The following is a 17,800-nucleotide window of genomic DNA, read 5'->3' as shown; positions in this document are numbered from 1 at the left end:
GTATATGTTTGCTAGCTCTTTCATGATCAGCTTTCTGGTTATTGCACCCCTCTTGCAAATAGTTACCATGCCTATTGACATAGCATGAATTAGGGAAATTTGTCTGCCAATTTGGACTCAATTCTCATCTGAAAGGGTTACAGCAATGAGGAAAGGTTCTTTACATGAAATAGAAAGGTTTTAATATTAGTTGAACTGGCATAGTGCCATACCATGTTCCTGTTTTCTGGTTTCTTCATCGCTGGCTGTGATTATTTTTTTTGGCGTGGTGGTTAAATATTGTAAATGATTGTGTGCCGTAACCTGTGTACACTCTTGCTTGTGTCTCTGTGTGACATACACAGATGGGGCCCTCACCCCAACACCAATGTATCTAAACTTAGTACACCAAGTGTTACCTGAAGTTTACTTTCGATTCGTGGGAGGAACAGGGGCGGATTTTTTTTTTTTTTGGGGGGGGGGGGGGGGGGGGGGTGTTCAGCCCTGCCCCAGATCTGCAAGTGCCAGGCAGATCTGGCCCATTTGGGAGGTGGAGGGCTGAAATGTTCATGGATCTGGGGGCCAGCCCTCCCCCAGATTTGCTCCTAGATCCGCCCCTGGGATGAAGTCATATATCCCTGGCTTTTTAGTAAACTATTGATATGCACGGGATTATGATGGTCTTTCTGTTGTTTTGTTCGATGTGTGTTTTTGTGTTGTAGATCTGCAAGGCTCCCCTGAATCCACTTAACCTTGTAAATTTGCAGATTCTTCTTAATCCACTCTATCTGCCTGGTTCTCGGGTAACCTCTTCTCAATTTGACACAAAAGTTCGAGCCCTAGCAAGGAAATATCTATGAGCCATCTTCATATCCACCAGAGAGGGCGGGGGCAGCAGAGCATGGTGGGTTACTGGAGCGGGGTTGCACATTCGTACCAGTTGAATACTTCAATCTCTATGAGGCTTCTTCATCTGTCATTTGGTTGTAGTATCAAGGCAATGTGTCTTGTGGCTTTTTACAATCACTTAAGAGATCATCCTAGTTTTAGGTCTTCATTTAGACGTTTAAGTTGGCTCATCCATCTTGATTGGATTTTTTCATTGTGTTTGTTTGGCAATGACAATGCGGTGGTGGTTTTCTTTGTAAATATTCTCTTTCATTTTCTCATGCTGGGGCTTGAATTTTTTGTTATTGTTATATGCACCTATGTGGTTTATTTTCAATGTTATAGTATGGCTTTTCTTTTCAATAATCTCTTCCCATTAGATCAAAAAATGCGTTTAAGAAAATAAAACAGACACACCCAAACCACAAAACATGTAGTAAAATAGCAGATCCATCCGTTCATTCGTGTCAGGGAAACACCTGATATTTGACTTGGTCATAGCAGCAATAACCTGCAACAAAATGCATGTGCACATGCCCCATGGTGTAGATCAACTTGCAAAGAAAGAATTGTTGGGGTGTTATTTTTTGGGTCTTTAAATTTTGTGTTCGAGCCCTATTCAAGAGATAGTTTAGTAGGTAAGGAGCAATTCTAAAAAATAAAAAATATTTGCCGCCTTTACATTTACAGTTGTATTAGAAGTCGAAATTTGCTTGCTAGATTTCTTGATTTATCTCTCCTGTTGAAATTGTAGAGTGAAATAATAAAGGGCGCTTTTGATGGTGTGTTAACAAAAAAAAAATACATGTACACATGTTGAGGACCTGTCAGGTTTGATATGAATGGGAGACAATATTTTGTGATTGCCATATATCACAAAACAAATATATGATTTTATGGAGTGGTGGGTAAATTAATTGTTATTCTTAGATGAGGTATATTTATTGAGTTTTTAATTTTTAAATAATGTTATGTTATTAGTTAATTAAATATTGTAAAATACAATATATATCATTAATCAATCATATTATTTAGATATTAAAAATAAAATAAATTTATTGCATCATAAGACAATAGTTAATATTATTTTTTTATGCGTCATACAGTAATCGCGACTTATTTTCAAATAAAGTATATTTATTGTAACTTATTTTCAGTTTAAAAACATTCTTATTATTTGACAGTATTGTGTCTTGTAATATTTCTGGCATTCATATTAAAAAAGAGAAAAAAATCCATCTGGTACCTTTAAAAAAGTACTAATTTAACATTCATATTCAAAAGAGAGAAATTTCATCCCTTACCTTTGAGGTTTAGAATAATTACAAAAATTATTTTCGATATTTGAAAAATTGCAATAGGTATCCTTGAAGTTTAATATTATGTTGCAAGTTTTTCCTTTATCATCAGTTAATCTCTCTAAATATTATGAAAATTACTAAATTACCCTTAATATATAAAAACCTCTCTTTCATTTCCCTTCCTTTCTCCCTCCTATCGCTCCCACAACTGCAAACTTCAGTGCTCATATTCCTTTACTATATCAGCTCAACATCACTTTTTTTTGGTCAAGTTTTCACCATTTTCTCTTTATATGTATGTGTTTTGGGTTTGACAAAACCCAAAACACACACACATATAAAGAGAAAACCCAGATTTCTTCTTATTGTTTTTCTTTTTCTTTTTATTTTGGGTTTGACAAAACCCAAACGAATTTAGATTCTAATTACTTATTCTTCTTCTTTTGTCTCACTATTCTAGTTCCATCAAACTCAAATTGCCAATAAAGGTTTATCTCTCTCTCTCTCTCTCTAATTTTTTCTTTTCTCTCTTCTTTGAACCTAGATCTAGCTTCAAGATGAAGCTAAACAATAGCCCAAAATTTGCTGCAATAAACTTGGGTTCATCAAATGCCAAAACAAAACCTACTAAGTTCATTGCCAACTGATGATAAACCTGGTGGGTTTCATGTCGTGCAAAGGTTGTTTGTCTTTGATACAAAATTAGAGACATAATTCTACTCTCTCTACACAAAACATACGTAATCTATCTACGATTCAATTTCTAAGTGGAACAAAATGGTAAAAGATAGACAATTTTTCATCTGTAATAGCAAAAAAAATCTTTGATACAAAATATGAAATTTGTCTCTAATTCATCTCTAATTCCATCACCAGATAAAAAAAAAAAAGTTAAGAGACAAAATTCTTTTATTATTTTAATAAAATAGTTTTTGTTATTGTAATATTATTATTTTTTGAATAGAGACGAAATTCTGTCTGTTTCTTATTAAAATATTATATTTTTTTAGTAGAGACAAGAATTGTTTTTTATATCTTTCATATTATTTTTTTTAAATAGAGACAGAAATTTGTCTGTCTTTGTTCAAAATATTAATTTTTTAAATAAGCATAAAATATTTAGAGACAAAAACAATTTTGTCTCTAAATCAAAGATTTTTTTTATTATTTTAATATTCTTTTTTATTAGAGATGGAACTCTAAAGGGAAAAAATTATATTTTACTTTTTAATATTATTTTTTTAAAATAAATTGAATTGTTTTCGTCTCTACTCAGAAAATATTTAGATATAGAATATTGTCCATCTATGTTCAAAATATTTTTTTTATTAAAGACGGAATTGATTCGTAGACAAACAAAAAAAAAATGTTTTTATTTTTTATTTTTCTATCATAAATTTTAATTAATATATATTAATTTACATTATAAAAATTCATTGTCTACAATTAGGAAAAAAAATTACACAACAATATTAACATGAGTTTATAATAAAAATGAATAAAACTCAATATTAAATTAGAAATAAAAAATTATTATAATGCCTTAACAAAATAATAAATGATACATGGTATTGAATGGAAAAACAATGATTGATTTGTATTTAGACAGTAGACATTAACTTCTTTTTACATATCTCAAATCATTATTATATTTTTAATATTTAAAAACAAAATAAAAACACTTTAGTTGGTTTTACGGCTTAAATTGACATGGTTTTTTTTTTTTTTTTTTTTTGAGTTAAAAAATGAAGGTGAGGCAACCAAGGTAATGACTCCCCTCTAGCCATAATCATAAGTCATTTTTACTAAAAAAAAATATTTGATTTGAGCAGTTGTCTAGAAAGCAAGCATGTCACTTTGGCATGATGTTTTTTGTGAAATCCCAAGTGTTCGTGCCCTTGATTACGCGCATATTGAGCTTTTGGCCCTCACACAACGAGAATCAAACTCGCAATACATCGGATTGATACCGACATATTAGTTATCTGACCGCTTGATTTATGTCCTGAAGGCACAAACTTATCACTTTAGTCTCACTATAGTGCACAAGATTGGACCTTGTATCCATAATTTATTTTAGTATCATAAGTCTAAGACATTCTACAAACTAAATGAGTACAAAATTCAAAATCCAAACCTCAAAACATTAAAAAAAACTCACACCAGTTAACTACACCACACCCAAAACTAGCCTAGTTTGGCCATCCAATCACTTCAACCCTAATTTACCAAAAAAAAAAAAAGACTGAAATTTTGTGAATTGCAATTTTTTATCCTTAACTATACTGTTTCTCAATTCAACTATTTGAATTTGCAGATCCAGCCCCATTTTGAAAACAATCTGAGGACTTTTGTACAGTTGTCCAATCAATAATTTTTTTTTTTTGGGGTCCATTATAACACCTTTGGAATCCACAATACAGAGTAAAATGACCATTATGTTTGAGGAGGATGGACACTTCAAGGCGATAAGAGTGACCCATAGAGCATGAAGTTCTGTTCAAAAATCACTTGGTAGATCTTCCAACAAAGGAAGAGGAGGAAATTCAGGAGGAGTATATGTAGAATAGATTAAAGCTCAGATCATTTCTGGTGACTTGTGGCTTAATTAAAGTGAATATCCAATGGAGGGAAAGTTCAAGATTGGTTAGAGGATGATGGAAGATGCTAATGATTGGAAAATTTTGACTGCTTTGAAAATTTCCAAAAGTATATTCGTGATTTGGAGCAGTGGAGGATGCAGAAAGAACAATTGAAGCAGACTAAAGAGAAGAACCATTATGCAGTTTGGAAGTTGATGAAAGTAGGTTGCTGCCAGAGTACTTGCTCAAATTCACTGGTGTAATTATTGCATTAAGATCCAAGAAATTATTGGAACATACAAATCAATTGGAGAAGAGGGCTTTGTGGCGGAGATCTTTGAGGACTACAATTTATAATTGCAAGAAAAGCAAAAGAGAATGAACATAAGAGCGAAATGAAATAGGCTTAGATGGAGAAAGAAAAAAGGAGAAATAAGATAGTAAAAATAGAGATTAGATAAAGAATAGTGGCCAATCTCTATAAGTTCTTAGAAACAAGAACTCTTTCATGGAGAGGAGAATTGTCACGACCCTAAGGATATAATAGTAATTATATATTATATATATTTCTTTTTAATTGTATTTTGTTGTTGTAGCAGTTTGTACCTTTCAATTGTATTGCAACTGAAATGATATAACAACCTATAAATAAGTTGAACCAATTAGAAAATAAAAGTTGTTGAAGGATAATAGAAATTTATTTCTCACTCAAAACTTATCTGATCTCTCTCCAGATTCTCTCTAATTCTCTCTATTTTGTTTGATTTTCCCCTCGATTCTTTTGATTTCTCCCTCCATTTATGTTCTCTCTTTCTCTGAATTTCTTCTAAATTCCTTTTAAAACTCTAGGTCAAACCTATGTTCATGACATTTCATTAACAACCTTCTTTGCTTCCTTTCTTAACTCTAGGTCAAACCTATGTTCAACAATATTTTGACTGCTTTGAAAATTTCCAAAAGTATATTCGTGATTTGGAGCAGTGGAGGATGCAGAAAGAACAATTGAAGCAGACTAAAGAGAAGAACCATTATGCAGTTTGGAAGTTGATGAAAGTAGGTTGCTGCCAGAGTACTTGCTCAAATTCACTGGTGTAATTATTGCATTAAGATCCAAGAAATTATTGGAACATACAAATCAATTGGAGAAGAGGGCCTTGTGGCGGAGATCTTTGAGGACTACAATTTACAATTGCAAGAAAAGCAAAAGAGAATGAACATAAGAGAGAAACGGAATAGGCTTAGAAGGAGAAAGAAAAAAGGATAAATAAGATAGTGAAAGCAGGGATTGGATAAAGAATAGTGGCCAATCTCTGTAAGTTCTTAGAAACAATAACTCTCTCATGAAGAGAAGAATTGTCACGACCCTAAGGATATAATAGTAATTATATATTATATGTATTTTTTTTTAGTTGTATTTTGTTGTTGTAGCAGTTTGTATCTTTCAATTGTATTGCAACTGAAATGATATAACAACCTATAAATAAGTTGAACCAATTAAAAAATAAAAGTTGTTGAATGATAATAGAAATTTGTTTCTCACTCAAAACTTATCTAATCTCTCTCCAGATTCTCTCTAATTCTCTCTATTTTGTTTGATTTTCCCCTCGATTCTTTTGATTTCTCCCTCCATTTATGTTCTCTCTCCCTCTCTCTGAATTTCTTCCAAATTCCTTTTAAAACCCTAGGTCAAACCTATGTTCATGACATTTCATTAACAACCTTCTTTGCTTCCTTTCTTGCCAAAACATATATCTTCAAATTTTCTTCATTGCTACATGTATGTGTAAAGTCTTGTAGCAAGCTTTCTTGCTTTGATTTTTCTTATACATCTTCATTCCACCACCAAAACTCTTTTGATTTGAAGTTTGGCCTTTGACTCTCCTAAATTCATTTTTGACATATTTTGAATAGCAGAATCCATCCCAATCCATAGTTGTTCGCCCTTTCTTTTTACAATCCAATCTCTTTACTATATACTTTATCATTAACAAAAATTTGTTTTCACCTTTTAAATCTCTTGGACTTCGTTTCTTATCACTCTTTCTCTTCCATTATTTGATATGGACACCAAGAACGGTACGCCTATGCAGTGTGAATAGACATTCTCCTGGTATAGTTGAAAATTAAAAACAAAAAAACACAAAGCAAGGTCATTAAGAAATTGATAGAGACAGAATCTAGGGAGACTCATTAGCTAAGCCATTCACAAGTAGATCATTTCATACACTTCTTGATGCAATCAATGTGTCATATAAGTTGAGTGAGACACAGAATAACTCCTTTTGAACTTTACTTTCTAATAAATGGAAAATTAACTTGAAAAAAGGATTAAATGCTCATATTCACGCATAGAAAGTGGAAGCAAAGAATAAATCATACTTTGACTGCAGCATCAACTTCAGCTTCATTCATATATAGGAATGTCACCTGCATGGGCAGCCCAGTTGGTCAAGAAGGGGGCACAAAGTGCCTTTCGGGGTGAATCTTGGACAATGATCGGGGATCGAGTCTTGCAAGCGGCAGTGTGAGGGTACCTCTCTCCAAAGTGAGGGGGGACTTCTTGTGTGCGGTGAGCACGGGTCTAGCCCCTGTGTCCGGCTGGGTCACCATGATTAACTCCCCCACAGTCTATCGGGCTGGGTGTGGGGGGCGCCCGGAGTGAGCATTTCACCTTTTGGACAATATATAGGAATGTCACTCCGGCTGACAATCATAAAACAAGCTGTACTAGCCACGTTAGTGGTCTTCTACACAGTTACAAGCAAGCTTGTTTTGCCTGCAACAGATTAGAAAAGATAAGGTCACGGGCGGATTTAGGATTTTTTTACCTAGGGGGGTTCAAAACTTTTTTCCAACTGTGAGATTCACCAATAGGAGAAAAATAAAAAGATTGTTCCTTCCGACTTAAAGGGACAGAAAACGGGCTTGCAACGACAGAAAACAAGCTCTAGTAATCAATCCATCGGGGAGTGGCTGACACCTATAAATACTCTGACGTTCAAGTAAATAAGAGAATAAATTGACAAAGTATCTTAAAAAAGAACATGTATTGCCTCTTGATAGAGCTAGCTTATATAGAAAAATGAGAGATCCTCCTGCATGCATGCTTGCATCATGCATTACAGGGTGATGAGACTAGATATTCGACGCCAATAGGGTTCTCTAACGATGGCATGGTGCTTAGTCTGCCGACAAAACCTTTATTAAATATGGATGAGATCTGCTATTAATGAGAATGAGATTTGGAGTGAGAGCAAGAGTACCTAACATGCAGTTGTAATGATATTGTTGTAGGTTGGCGCAAGGCCAAGATCAAGTCAAGGCTAGGCCAAGATTGGGCCGTGGGTCAAGGGTCGAGATTAGGCCGGTACGGTCTAAAGACAAAAATAAAAGTTTAACGAGCTTTACATGCATATTTAACATAATTCATTAACTTAAAAAGAGAAAGTAAAAAATTCAAAAAATATGCAATATAAATATCTTATAAAATTACTTAAATCATAATATGTGATTTCTCAAAAGATCAAACTTGTTGATAGATATCCCTGTATTAATACTTAGAGCAATCTCTTTCTCAATGTATTTCGTGATCTTTTACCAAATGTCCTTAGCAGAAGTAAATTTCTTTATCCATATCTTAAATGATGTGTTGACTTTTTAATAGATGAAATGAAGATATTCAATAGAGATGATCTCTGGTTAGTCAAAATAAAAACAGAGATGATCTATGCGATTCTGCCCCTTTTTTAATCAATGCAAATTTCAAATAATGTATAAAAAAATAATAAGCAACAAGCAAGTGGCCTGGATCCGGCCCTGTGACTAAATTAACATTTTATTATGATTATAAACTATTTTATAATTACCTATTGGATTTCTCTGTTTCCGGAGACCGGCCGTCTACGGGAGAGAACGACGAACATGAAGATATTTGGGAAGCACGTATTTCCGCGCCAAATCGTACTCTTCAGTTCAGCGTATGTAATCGTCCGTCCAATCCCATTCATTTCATCCATCCGTCTGATTTGATTTCCCCTTCCTCTATCTAATCTAATCTCGAAGAACGCGTTTGTGAATTTCGGAAACAGGCTCCTGTTCTTGGCTTCAACCACGTACGATGTACACAGATCCATCAAGAACAACCAAACGCCCCCTTCTCCGGAGCAGATGCAAGCCCTCAACGATTACATCAAGTCCGCTCGCCGATCTCCTTGATCGACGGCGTAGAGTTCTCCACGTCTGCTGCCTCCGTTTCCGGCACAGCCAATCCAGGTTCCAATCTCATCAACCGTTTCCAATTAACTTTCATCTGTAGTAAAACTAGAACACCATACAGATGGATAGATGTTGATTACAATAGATATTATATATATATATATTGTGTTGTATACTTGTATGATCGGTGATGTTGATGGCGAAACAAGAGATTCTGCCATGGATCTGACAAAGTCACAATGGATTTAACCGACTAAAATGACGGATTTCGTTCATCCAGAGAGAGAGAGAGAGAGGATACGAATTACGATCGGGTGGAGAGCATGAGAGGGCCAACATTACGTGAGGCCCAAATGTTGGGCCAACTTCGATCGATTGTTTTTTCTTTTCCAGATTTTTGTCTTTTTAGTAAATGGAAAATGATGTTGATTGCTTGTTAATTTATTTTTATTTTCTAATATTTTTTTTATAATACAAAAATCAAAAAAGCCTCAGTACACAGTGCCTTCGGCGGTGATAGTCACCTTCTCCCTATAAACTGCAGATTTGGCTAACACAGCAAGCAAGTCGGGACAGGTAAATTCGGGTCAAAACCTGTGCCCTGACTTCTCAATTAACAATAATTTATACAATATCGTGTTGTTTTGAATTTGAACACACAACATTGATATACCCAACACTTGAATCTCGTGTGTAAGACGACTTAAGCTACTATGAGAAGTTCATTTTCTAACATTTTCAAAAATCTTTTTTTTTATAAATAACATTTTGAAAAACCTTATACAAAATATAGTCATAAATAAAAGTTATTGAAGTTCTTATCTTATAGCCAACTCCACTTAATGAAATTAAAAATTGATACATAGTTCTTATTTGGTAAAATTACAAAACAAAAAAAAAAAAGAAATAAAATTGTCATCTAAGAAGGTGATCTATATATTTTAATTTATTTTAATATGACACAGAAATAATGAGATAAAAACTAGATATATTATTGTTTTATGACACGAGAGGGGTTGGGTTGGGTTACTCTTGCAAAAATGAGAAAATAATAATACTTGGGCATGTTATAAAATATTTTTGTGGGTTGAATCTATGGAGGGAATGACAAAAATACATTACAACATAGGAAACATATACAATGCAAAAGATGGCTAATTGGTTTATTACCGAATATTTGGTTTTTAAAAGGAATCGTTCTACAGGGCCAGACAGTCTTACCAAGCGCCTCACAGAATGAGAGCAAAATCATGAATTTACCCCCGTCTACTTTGCAAATTTGCAAAGCGAGCCATTGCCCCCGCACGTGCTCTCTCGTCTCCCATCCCATGGTCGTCGTCGTGCCTTGTTGCAGTCGCCTTGCCTCGTCTCCCTACCATCGTCGCCTCGCCTTATCGACAGTTGATGCAACGATTGTCGACAAGGCAAGGCGGCGATGGCAGGGAGGTGAGGTAAGGCGACGGCAACGAGGTGCGACAACGAGACAGCGACCATAGGAGTGGAGACGAGAGAGCACGGACGGAGCAATCCATGAGAAGGGAAAGGAGAAAGCAATGCGTGAGGACAAAATTATCTTTTTTTCCCCTCTTAATAACCTGATTGGTAAGCTTGTCGGGTTCTCTTAGACTTTCCCTTTTAAAAGAGGTTGTGGGCGTGGATGTGCAGCCTAATTGGTTAAATGAATTAACATGAATTTAATTGATATATATAATCTTTATGTTGGAAATCAAGTGAGATTCAGTTATTTCCAAGAGTGTGACCCACAATGATCTTTACTCAAGACAAAGAAACCTTATTATGCCATCAAAATTCATTTAATATTTTATTTATGATAAAATATTCTCTGCCGTCGGTAACTCCTAATTGCCCATTTAAAATAATAATAAATTTAAGAAATTTATATTTAAAAGATATAGACATAAAAAAAACATGTTTTTTAATATTTATTAAATGAATATAAAAATGAACAAATAAGCAATCTATTTTGGGTGAACATTCAGTTAATTCCATAACATTTAAATCAAATAAATTAAACATTTTTTAAAAATCAAACTAAATCAATCGAATAATTGCTTAAATAAAAAAACTAAAAAAATTAAAATGCAAACAGATAAAAATAATTTAAATAATAATGAATATTATTTCAATAAAAATAAATATTATTCAATTAAAAAAAATTATTACTCAAATAAAAATAATATTATTCAAATAAAAAATTTCTCACAATCAATTAATAATTTGAACACGAAGATTTTAAGCAATTTAATTATTTTGATTTTCTTTAAAGGAGATCGATCTCCAAATTGTGAATCAAATTGTCAATTTTAACTTATTCATTTCAATTATTTTAGTTTAACCGAAATTTTATTCACCCTCATCCTAATCATAAAATTTAATCTCCACTGCACAAGGAGTTTATTTAGTCCTACATAAACTTAATTCTCGTGCACTTCTAGAGATTCCATAGTGTAATGGAACTGATGTATAAAGATATCATTAAACTTCACAAGATCAGGGTTTACCACGTGTATTTGTGAATCATTTCTTATACACATCATTAATCAATTATTTTGGAGGTTGCTACACTTCAAAATCATACAGCTAAGCAAGAAGGAATAACCCCCCAAAAAAAGAAAAAACAACAATAATAATTGAAATAGAGGGAAACATCATCAGGTGGAAGATTACAGACCATGTGAAGGAGTCACTTAGGCACAGCATGAGGCAGCCCGGGTTCCTTCTGCTGGTCTATCCACAAGAACCATTCCTGCTGGGTTCTGAGCAGGCTGAGCTCTGGGCAACCTCTTGGCTATATTTACAAAAAAGACAAATAATTCCAGTAAGCAGGTCAGATTTTCACAGAGAAAATCACAATGTCAAGAACATAGATGTGTATGATAAAACCCCCGGGCAGCAATCTCATATATTAGTGGCATGACGAAAATATTAACAAGCTTCAACATCACATCTAGCTTTGAGATTGAAAGAATGACAAGCGCAATTTTGTTTCGCAGGTGATAACATGATTGTTAATTATATATTTGCACATCTATTGTCACCTGCCATGGGAAGAAGCAAGCAAAGGGGGAGAGAGAGAGAGAGAGAGAAAAGAATCACTAATTTCCCGGTTAGCACAAGTTGCCTATACTTCTTTAAACCTATAGCCAAACACCATTAGCTACGCAAGTTAACCACCCAAAAGGTGGAGGGGAGAAAAACAAAGCAAGACAGGAACTCTCTATGAAAGTGGTCTAGGCATGCGGGCTGAGTCTTCAGGCAAACTTGCAGTTGAGCTCAAATATGTTTATCTACATCTGGTCCTTGTCAATTGTCAGTTGCGATGCACTAGGTGTGAGATTACCCCTTTCAACATGCCCTGCCTCCTACAAGAGGCTAATCTTTCATTCAAACCCTCCAACTCTCTCTCCCACATTACCTTAGCCCTATAGGAAGAACCTACAGGCTATTCAGAAAAGTTAGGTGTAGAATCAACCCTACCACACCCCCAACCATAAAAAGCTAGCTGTTCCACAAGTGAATACGCAGACCAGACGAAGGAAAAAAAAAACAGCGCGCACACACAGAGAGGTTAGGGACCTAAACTCCCTCACTTAGGACCCACAAAATAAAACAGTACTATATGCAACCATCAATATTAAACAAATTGTCGCAGTTTCAGAACACAAATAAGTACTTCCAAAATTTGAGTATGACCAACTTCAGCAGTACATCACTATGAACTCTTTATGTGGCGCACATATAACATTTATATTTGCTGAGTATTTGTAGAAGAAACCTATTTGGAGTATCCACACCTTATAGGATTCACGCTTTATTTTTGCTTTCCAGGGAAGGGTAATCAAAGAGTCCACTAAGCCAAGTATCACCAAATGCATGAACAAAAAATTATCCACAAGGTAAATGGTCTCTGCTTGTGACTATTCCACCGACAGCAGCCTTAGATATAACAAACTGCATTAACTGCATAAATGACGAGTACCTATCCCTGCTACCGTATTCCTAGTACCTAGACTTTCAAAGCCTTCACAAACACCTTTGCAAGGTTTAGCCGTCAGTTCTTTCAAGGCCTCAAAATCCGGCCCTATACAACCCACACCATCAAAAACTTCATTTATATATATGTGAGTGTGTGTGTGTGTGTAAGACATCATATTTATTTCAACAATATTCGTGGTGCATTTTTTCCTTTATCAACTTAGGTCACATAACAACCCAAGAATCACACTACGGCCGTTTGGTAGGCAAATTAGAAGGTGGTAATACCACCTCAACTGGGTATTACATCGTTTGGTACAAAAAGTAAGAAGGGATTAACTGATTTCTGGATAAAATAGTCCCACTGAAGTGGGATTATATAAATAATCTCTTCTCCACCACCGCTGATCTTCCACTGCCACCAGCCACCTCCATGCTTCTGATTTCTTCTTCTCCCATAATTGATTTCTGCTTCTTCCAATTTCTTCCACTGATTTCTTTTTGCAGATCAGATTTCAGCCTTCGATTTTCTTTCAGATCTGGCTCCATGCTGCTTCTGCTTTCTTCCTCAGATTTCTGCTTCTGATTTCTTCTTCCAGAAGATCAACGTTCTACTTTTCTTCTTCCCACAATATATATATCTCTATAATATTAATTTTTCTCAACGTGATGAAACTAGATTGATGGGTTCATCTCAATTTTTTTTTATTTTAAAAATTTTATATTATATTTGTATATTATTTATTATATTTATATATATAATGTTTTCCGTGATGATATATTTAGATATATAGTTTTTGTAATCACTGTATATTTTATGTAATCTAAAAATATATTTTTTTATAATTATAATATATTTTTGGGCAAAAGGACCAATTGGTCTTTTGGCAATTAATTCACAGCAATACCTAATCCACAATTTGACAAACCAAACATGGGATAGGTATAAGACTAGGGTTATACCTCCTTTACCAAAGGTGGGATACTGACTCTAATCACTATTTTATCAAAGGTGGGATACTTACTCTAATCACTATTTTATCTCATCGTTAAATTTACCCCATTACTATTTAATTCAAATACCAAAAGGGCTGTAAATGAGATAGCCAATGTGCTAAAAGAACGAACAAGTGGGTGGGCGGAACATAAACAGACCTACATAGACATGTATGAATGTACTAGTTAAATCAGAGCATTGTTTTTACATGGCAAACAAATTCAGCACACAGTAACCTTTCTACCTGACTAGACCATAACAATCTCAGGATAATAATATTTTAGAGAAGTAAATTATAGATATTTGCTGAACCACCAACCCACTTTGAACTGAGCCCTAAGTGTTGATCAGGATCAAAGACCAAAAGGGGGAAATGCAAATTTCTGAATTTAATTCAGCAATTGCAAAAAGAATTGCTCGAAGACAACGAGCTTTCGCCTTCAAAACAAATGCTAAGGTTGGAGTGACTTCTATTGAAGATAACATACATGAAACATGATTAAAATGGCTTGCTCATATAAGAAGAAGAATAACAGATACTCATATGATAAAAGTGGATGGAATGGAACAAGTTTTCAGCAAAAGAGATACGGGAAGACCAAGAAAAAGCAAAAAACATGGTAGGGGACTCTTTAAGTATTATGAGTTATAAAAGCCTTGCAAAAGGTAATGCCATAGATAGAAATGATTAGCATGTTAGAATTCATGTAATTGACCCCACTAGTGGAATTAAGGCTTAATATGTTATTGTAACTTGATAAAATATTCCTTCCATCTCCTTTAGATCATCCTCTCATTTATTAGCATCTTTTAATCTTTATCTTTTATGCACTGCACTTGGCTCAAATCTCTTTGTTTTTCTTTCTCTTACTTTAACTCATATATATATATATATATATATACCCATGTGGGTACAAATTTACCCATGTTTTTTACCTTACTTCAGCAACTGCCTTCTATAATTTTTTTTGGGCCAAAACATACATGTTAAGATTTTTCTCATAAGTTTTTAGATGAGTTTGTTGTCAATAATTTTAATACGGCATCCACCTATCAGCTCAAGCAAAATTTAAATAGTTGCACATGATTAGCACAATTGTACAGAAAAATCTAGCCACATCTAAGTAAGTGTGTTGAGAATATAAATAAAAATATACAAGATAAAAATAACCCTTCTTTACCAGCATAAATTAATAAATGGGCTAATAGTTAATAATTTCACTCAAATATTTGCAAGAACTAAGACAACCCCAAATTCCACTTTTTCTTGCTCAACAATTGCTCGATACTCATCCTTCTGTCACTTGGTTGCAGACCCTAAAACCCTAATTATTCTTTCTTTTTTTTTTTTCAAATGCTACCAACAATAAATTTGGGCTCACAACTTCTAGGAGAATACACGAAGAAACCAACACTAGAACACTCTGAAAAGCTTAAGGAGTAATATCTTTCAACAACAACAACATATCTAGCCTTTATCCCACTATGTGAGGTCGGCTACATGAATTCTAGATTTCCATGTATTTCTATCTTTTGTCATATCTTCATTGAGATCCATACACTTCATATCAAACTTTAATGTCTCCCTCAAAGTCTTCTTAGATCTGCCTCTACCTCTTTTTTTGATTAATTGTTCCATTTCATCAACTCTTCTCACAGGAGCGTCTCTTGGTCTCCTTCTCACATGACCAAACCATCTTAGTCTAGTCTCTCTCATCTTCTCTTCTATTGGCACTACTCCTATCTTATTACGAATAACTTCATTTCTAATTTTATCTTTTCTTATATGGCCGCACATCCATCTTAACATCCTCATCTCCGCTACACTCGTTTTTTGCTCATGTTAGTATTTGACTGTCCAACATTCTGAGCCGTACAACAAAATTGGTCTTATAACTGTCCTATAGAATTTTCCTTTCAATTTTAATAGGATTTTATCATCACATAACACCCCCGATGCATTTCTCCATTTTAGCCAACCTACCTTAATTCTATATGTGACATCCTCGTGAATTTCTCCATCTTTTTGAATTACTGATCCCAAATATCGAAAATGGTCTTTTCTTTGTAAGATTTGGTCTTCCAATTTTATTATAACATCCTCCACTATTGCATTCTTACTAAATTTACATTCCATATATTCTATTTTCTTTCTGCTTAATTTAAATCCCTTAGATTCTAAATTGTTTCTCCATAACTCAAGCTTAGTGTTCACTCCTTCTTTTGTTTCATCCACCAACACTATGTCGTCTGCAAATAGCATACACCATGGCACCTCTGTTTGAATATCTTTAGTGAGTTCATCCATTACTAAAGCAAATAAGTATGGACTTAGTGCAGAACCTTGATGCAATCCTATTGTAATTTTAAACGGTTCAATATCCCCTCCGCATGTTCTGACCCTTGTCTCTGCACCATGATACATGTCCTTAAGGGCTTGTATATAGGCTATTCGGACTCCTTTCTTCTCTAAAACCCTCCATAATACTTCTCTAGGGACCCTATCATAGGCCTTTTCTAGATCTATAAATACCATATGTAGGTCCTTCTGATTATCCCAATACATTTTCATTAGGCGCCTCAGTAGGTATATAGCTTTCATTGTTGACCTACCGGGCATGAAACCAAACTGATTTTCTAAGACCTCTGTTTCTTTTCTGAGCCTCTGCTCTATTACTCTCTCCTAGAGTTTCATGGTATGGCTCATTAACTTAATTCCTCTGTAATTTTCACAGTTTTTCTTTCATGGTAACAAAAAATTCTATGATTCTTTTAAAAATTATAGGAACATATTAACCTAACAATACAAACTTATTTGTTAATATGTATTGCGTACATGCAAATTTCATAATTTTCTATTGAATTTCATGTACTGTTTCTAAAAGCAAATAGAAGTTATGCACATTGTTGGTCCTCCGAGAGGCAAGACCATGTCAGGCTAGGTGAGAAATTAGCCATTGTCATAACTAGTCAGATCTTTGTTCAATGAAGCCCATTTGCCTTATAGAAACCTCAAGTCACAGAAACCTGAAACTAAGGCTAGCTCATATATATTCATTTGAAACCTGTATTGAAGATACAATTGTTTAATTCAAAAAATGAAAAAATAAATAAATGCACAAAAGGGTACTTATTAGAGAAACATTTATCAAGGAAAAATAACACCCCACAAGTATGTACAGATCTTAACCTATACCTCAGAAAAATAAATAGAAAGAATAAAAAAAAATGCACAGCATGCTAAGTAGTTTTGTTTAATATAACTCTAAAGGTTGCCAAAGGGACAAGATATTGCGTAATTTCTTCTGGTTACAAGAGATCAATGAACTTTTACAAGTAGGATCATTAAATCAGTTTGGGCATTGACTTTTTATCCTAGATATTTGATGGAGTTGGCATAGGCAATTTAATTGCTAGATTTAGGCATGTAGGCTCTGCAGGTCCTTAGCGATCAAAACTGACATATGGCTGGATAGCAATGATTGCCTAATTCATTTCCAAGGTACAAATCTTGCAGTATTATTCCTAGCAGGTCAACTCCCGATAGCACCTCCCTCCAGCGAGTTAAAGAAAAAGGATAGAAAATGAGAAACAACAAAATTGGGTTAACCCTTTTCTGAATTTTCTTTTTTCTCAGACTTGGATCTAATGGTTGAGGACATCAAGATACAAACATGATTTTATGAATTCATGATTTTGGGTCTATGGATCTGCTATAAACCCTCTCATATTTTCTGCACTTCATTTACTGTCAGTGCAAATGATTACAAGTTACAAATGTCATGTCAGCTGGATCATTGAAAGTTCCTCCAAATTATAATGACAACACCAAGCAGACACAT

At 34.2% G+C, this 17,800-nt stretch overlaps 2 protein-coding genes and 1 long non-coding RNA gene across 5 annotated transcripts in view; 1 reads left to right on the top strand and 2 right to left on the bottom strand.

Moving 5' to 3' along the window:
* LOC127799418 (uncharacterized) overlaps positions 1-1,128 on the top strand; it is a 35,291-nt gene extending 34,163 nt beyond the window's left edge. The window contains exon 6 of the mRNA XM_052333444.1: positions 747-1,128. Coding sequence (XP_052189404.1) covers positions 747-839 — 93 coding nt within the window. The 3' untranslated portion in view covers positions 840-1,128. The remainder of the gene's footprint in view (positions 1-746) is intronic.
* Positions 1,129-6,937: 5,809 nt separating this feature from the next.
* On the bottom strand, positions 6,938-8,745 carry LOC127800137 (uncharacterized). The gene is made up of 3 exons (XR_008022732.1): positions 8,617-8,745; positions 7,449-7,526; positions 6,938-7,177 (listed from the first exon to the last, which is right to left on the bottom strand). It is a non-coding gene; the product is annotated as an uncharacterized LOC127800137 (long non-coding RNA).
* Positions 8,746-11,461: 2,716 nt separating this feature from the next.
* The window catches only part of LOC127800728 (ras-related protein RHN1), a 57,977-nt gene continuing 51,638 nt past the window's right edge, over positions 11,462-17,800 (bottom strand). For all 3 annotated transcript variants that reach the window (XM_052335510.1, XM_052335511.1, XM_052335509.1), the window contains exon 7: positions 11,462-11,774. In XM_052335510.1, coding sequence (XP_052191470.1) covers positions 11,674-11,774 — 101 coding nt within the window. In that variant the 3' untranslated portion in view covers positions 11,462-11,673. The remainder of the gene's footprint in view (positions 11,775-17,800) is intronic.

The sequence above is a fragment of the Diospyros lotus genome, chromosome 4 (assembly GCF_014633365.1).
Source record: "Diospyros lotus cultivar Yz01 chromosome 4, ASM1463336v1, whole genome shotgun sequence".
NCBI classification, from domain to species: Eukaryota; Viridiplantae; Streptophyta; class Magnoliopsida; order Ericales; family Ebenaceae; genus Diospyros; species Diospyros lotus.
The sequence above is the reverse complement of the archived record's forward strand: the minus strand, read 5'-3'. Positions and strand labels throughout refer to the sequence as shown.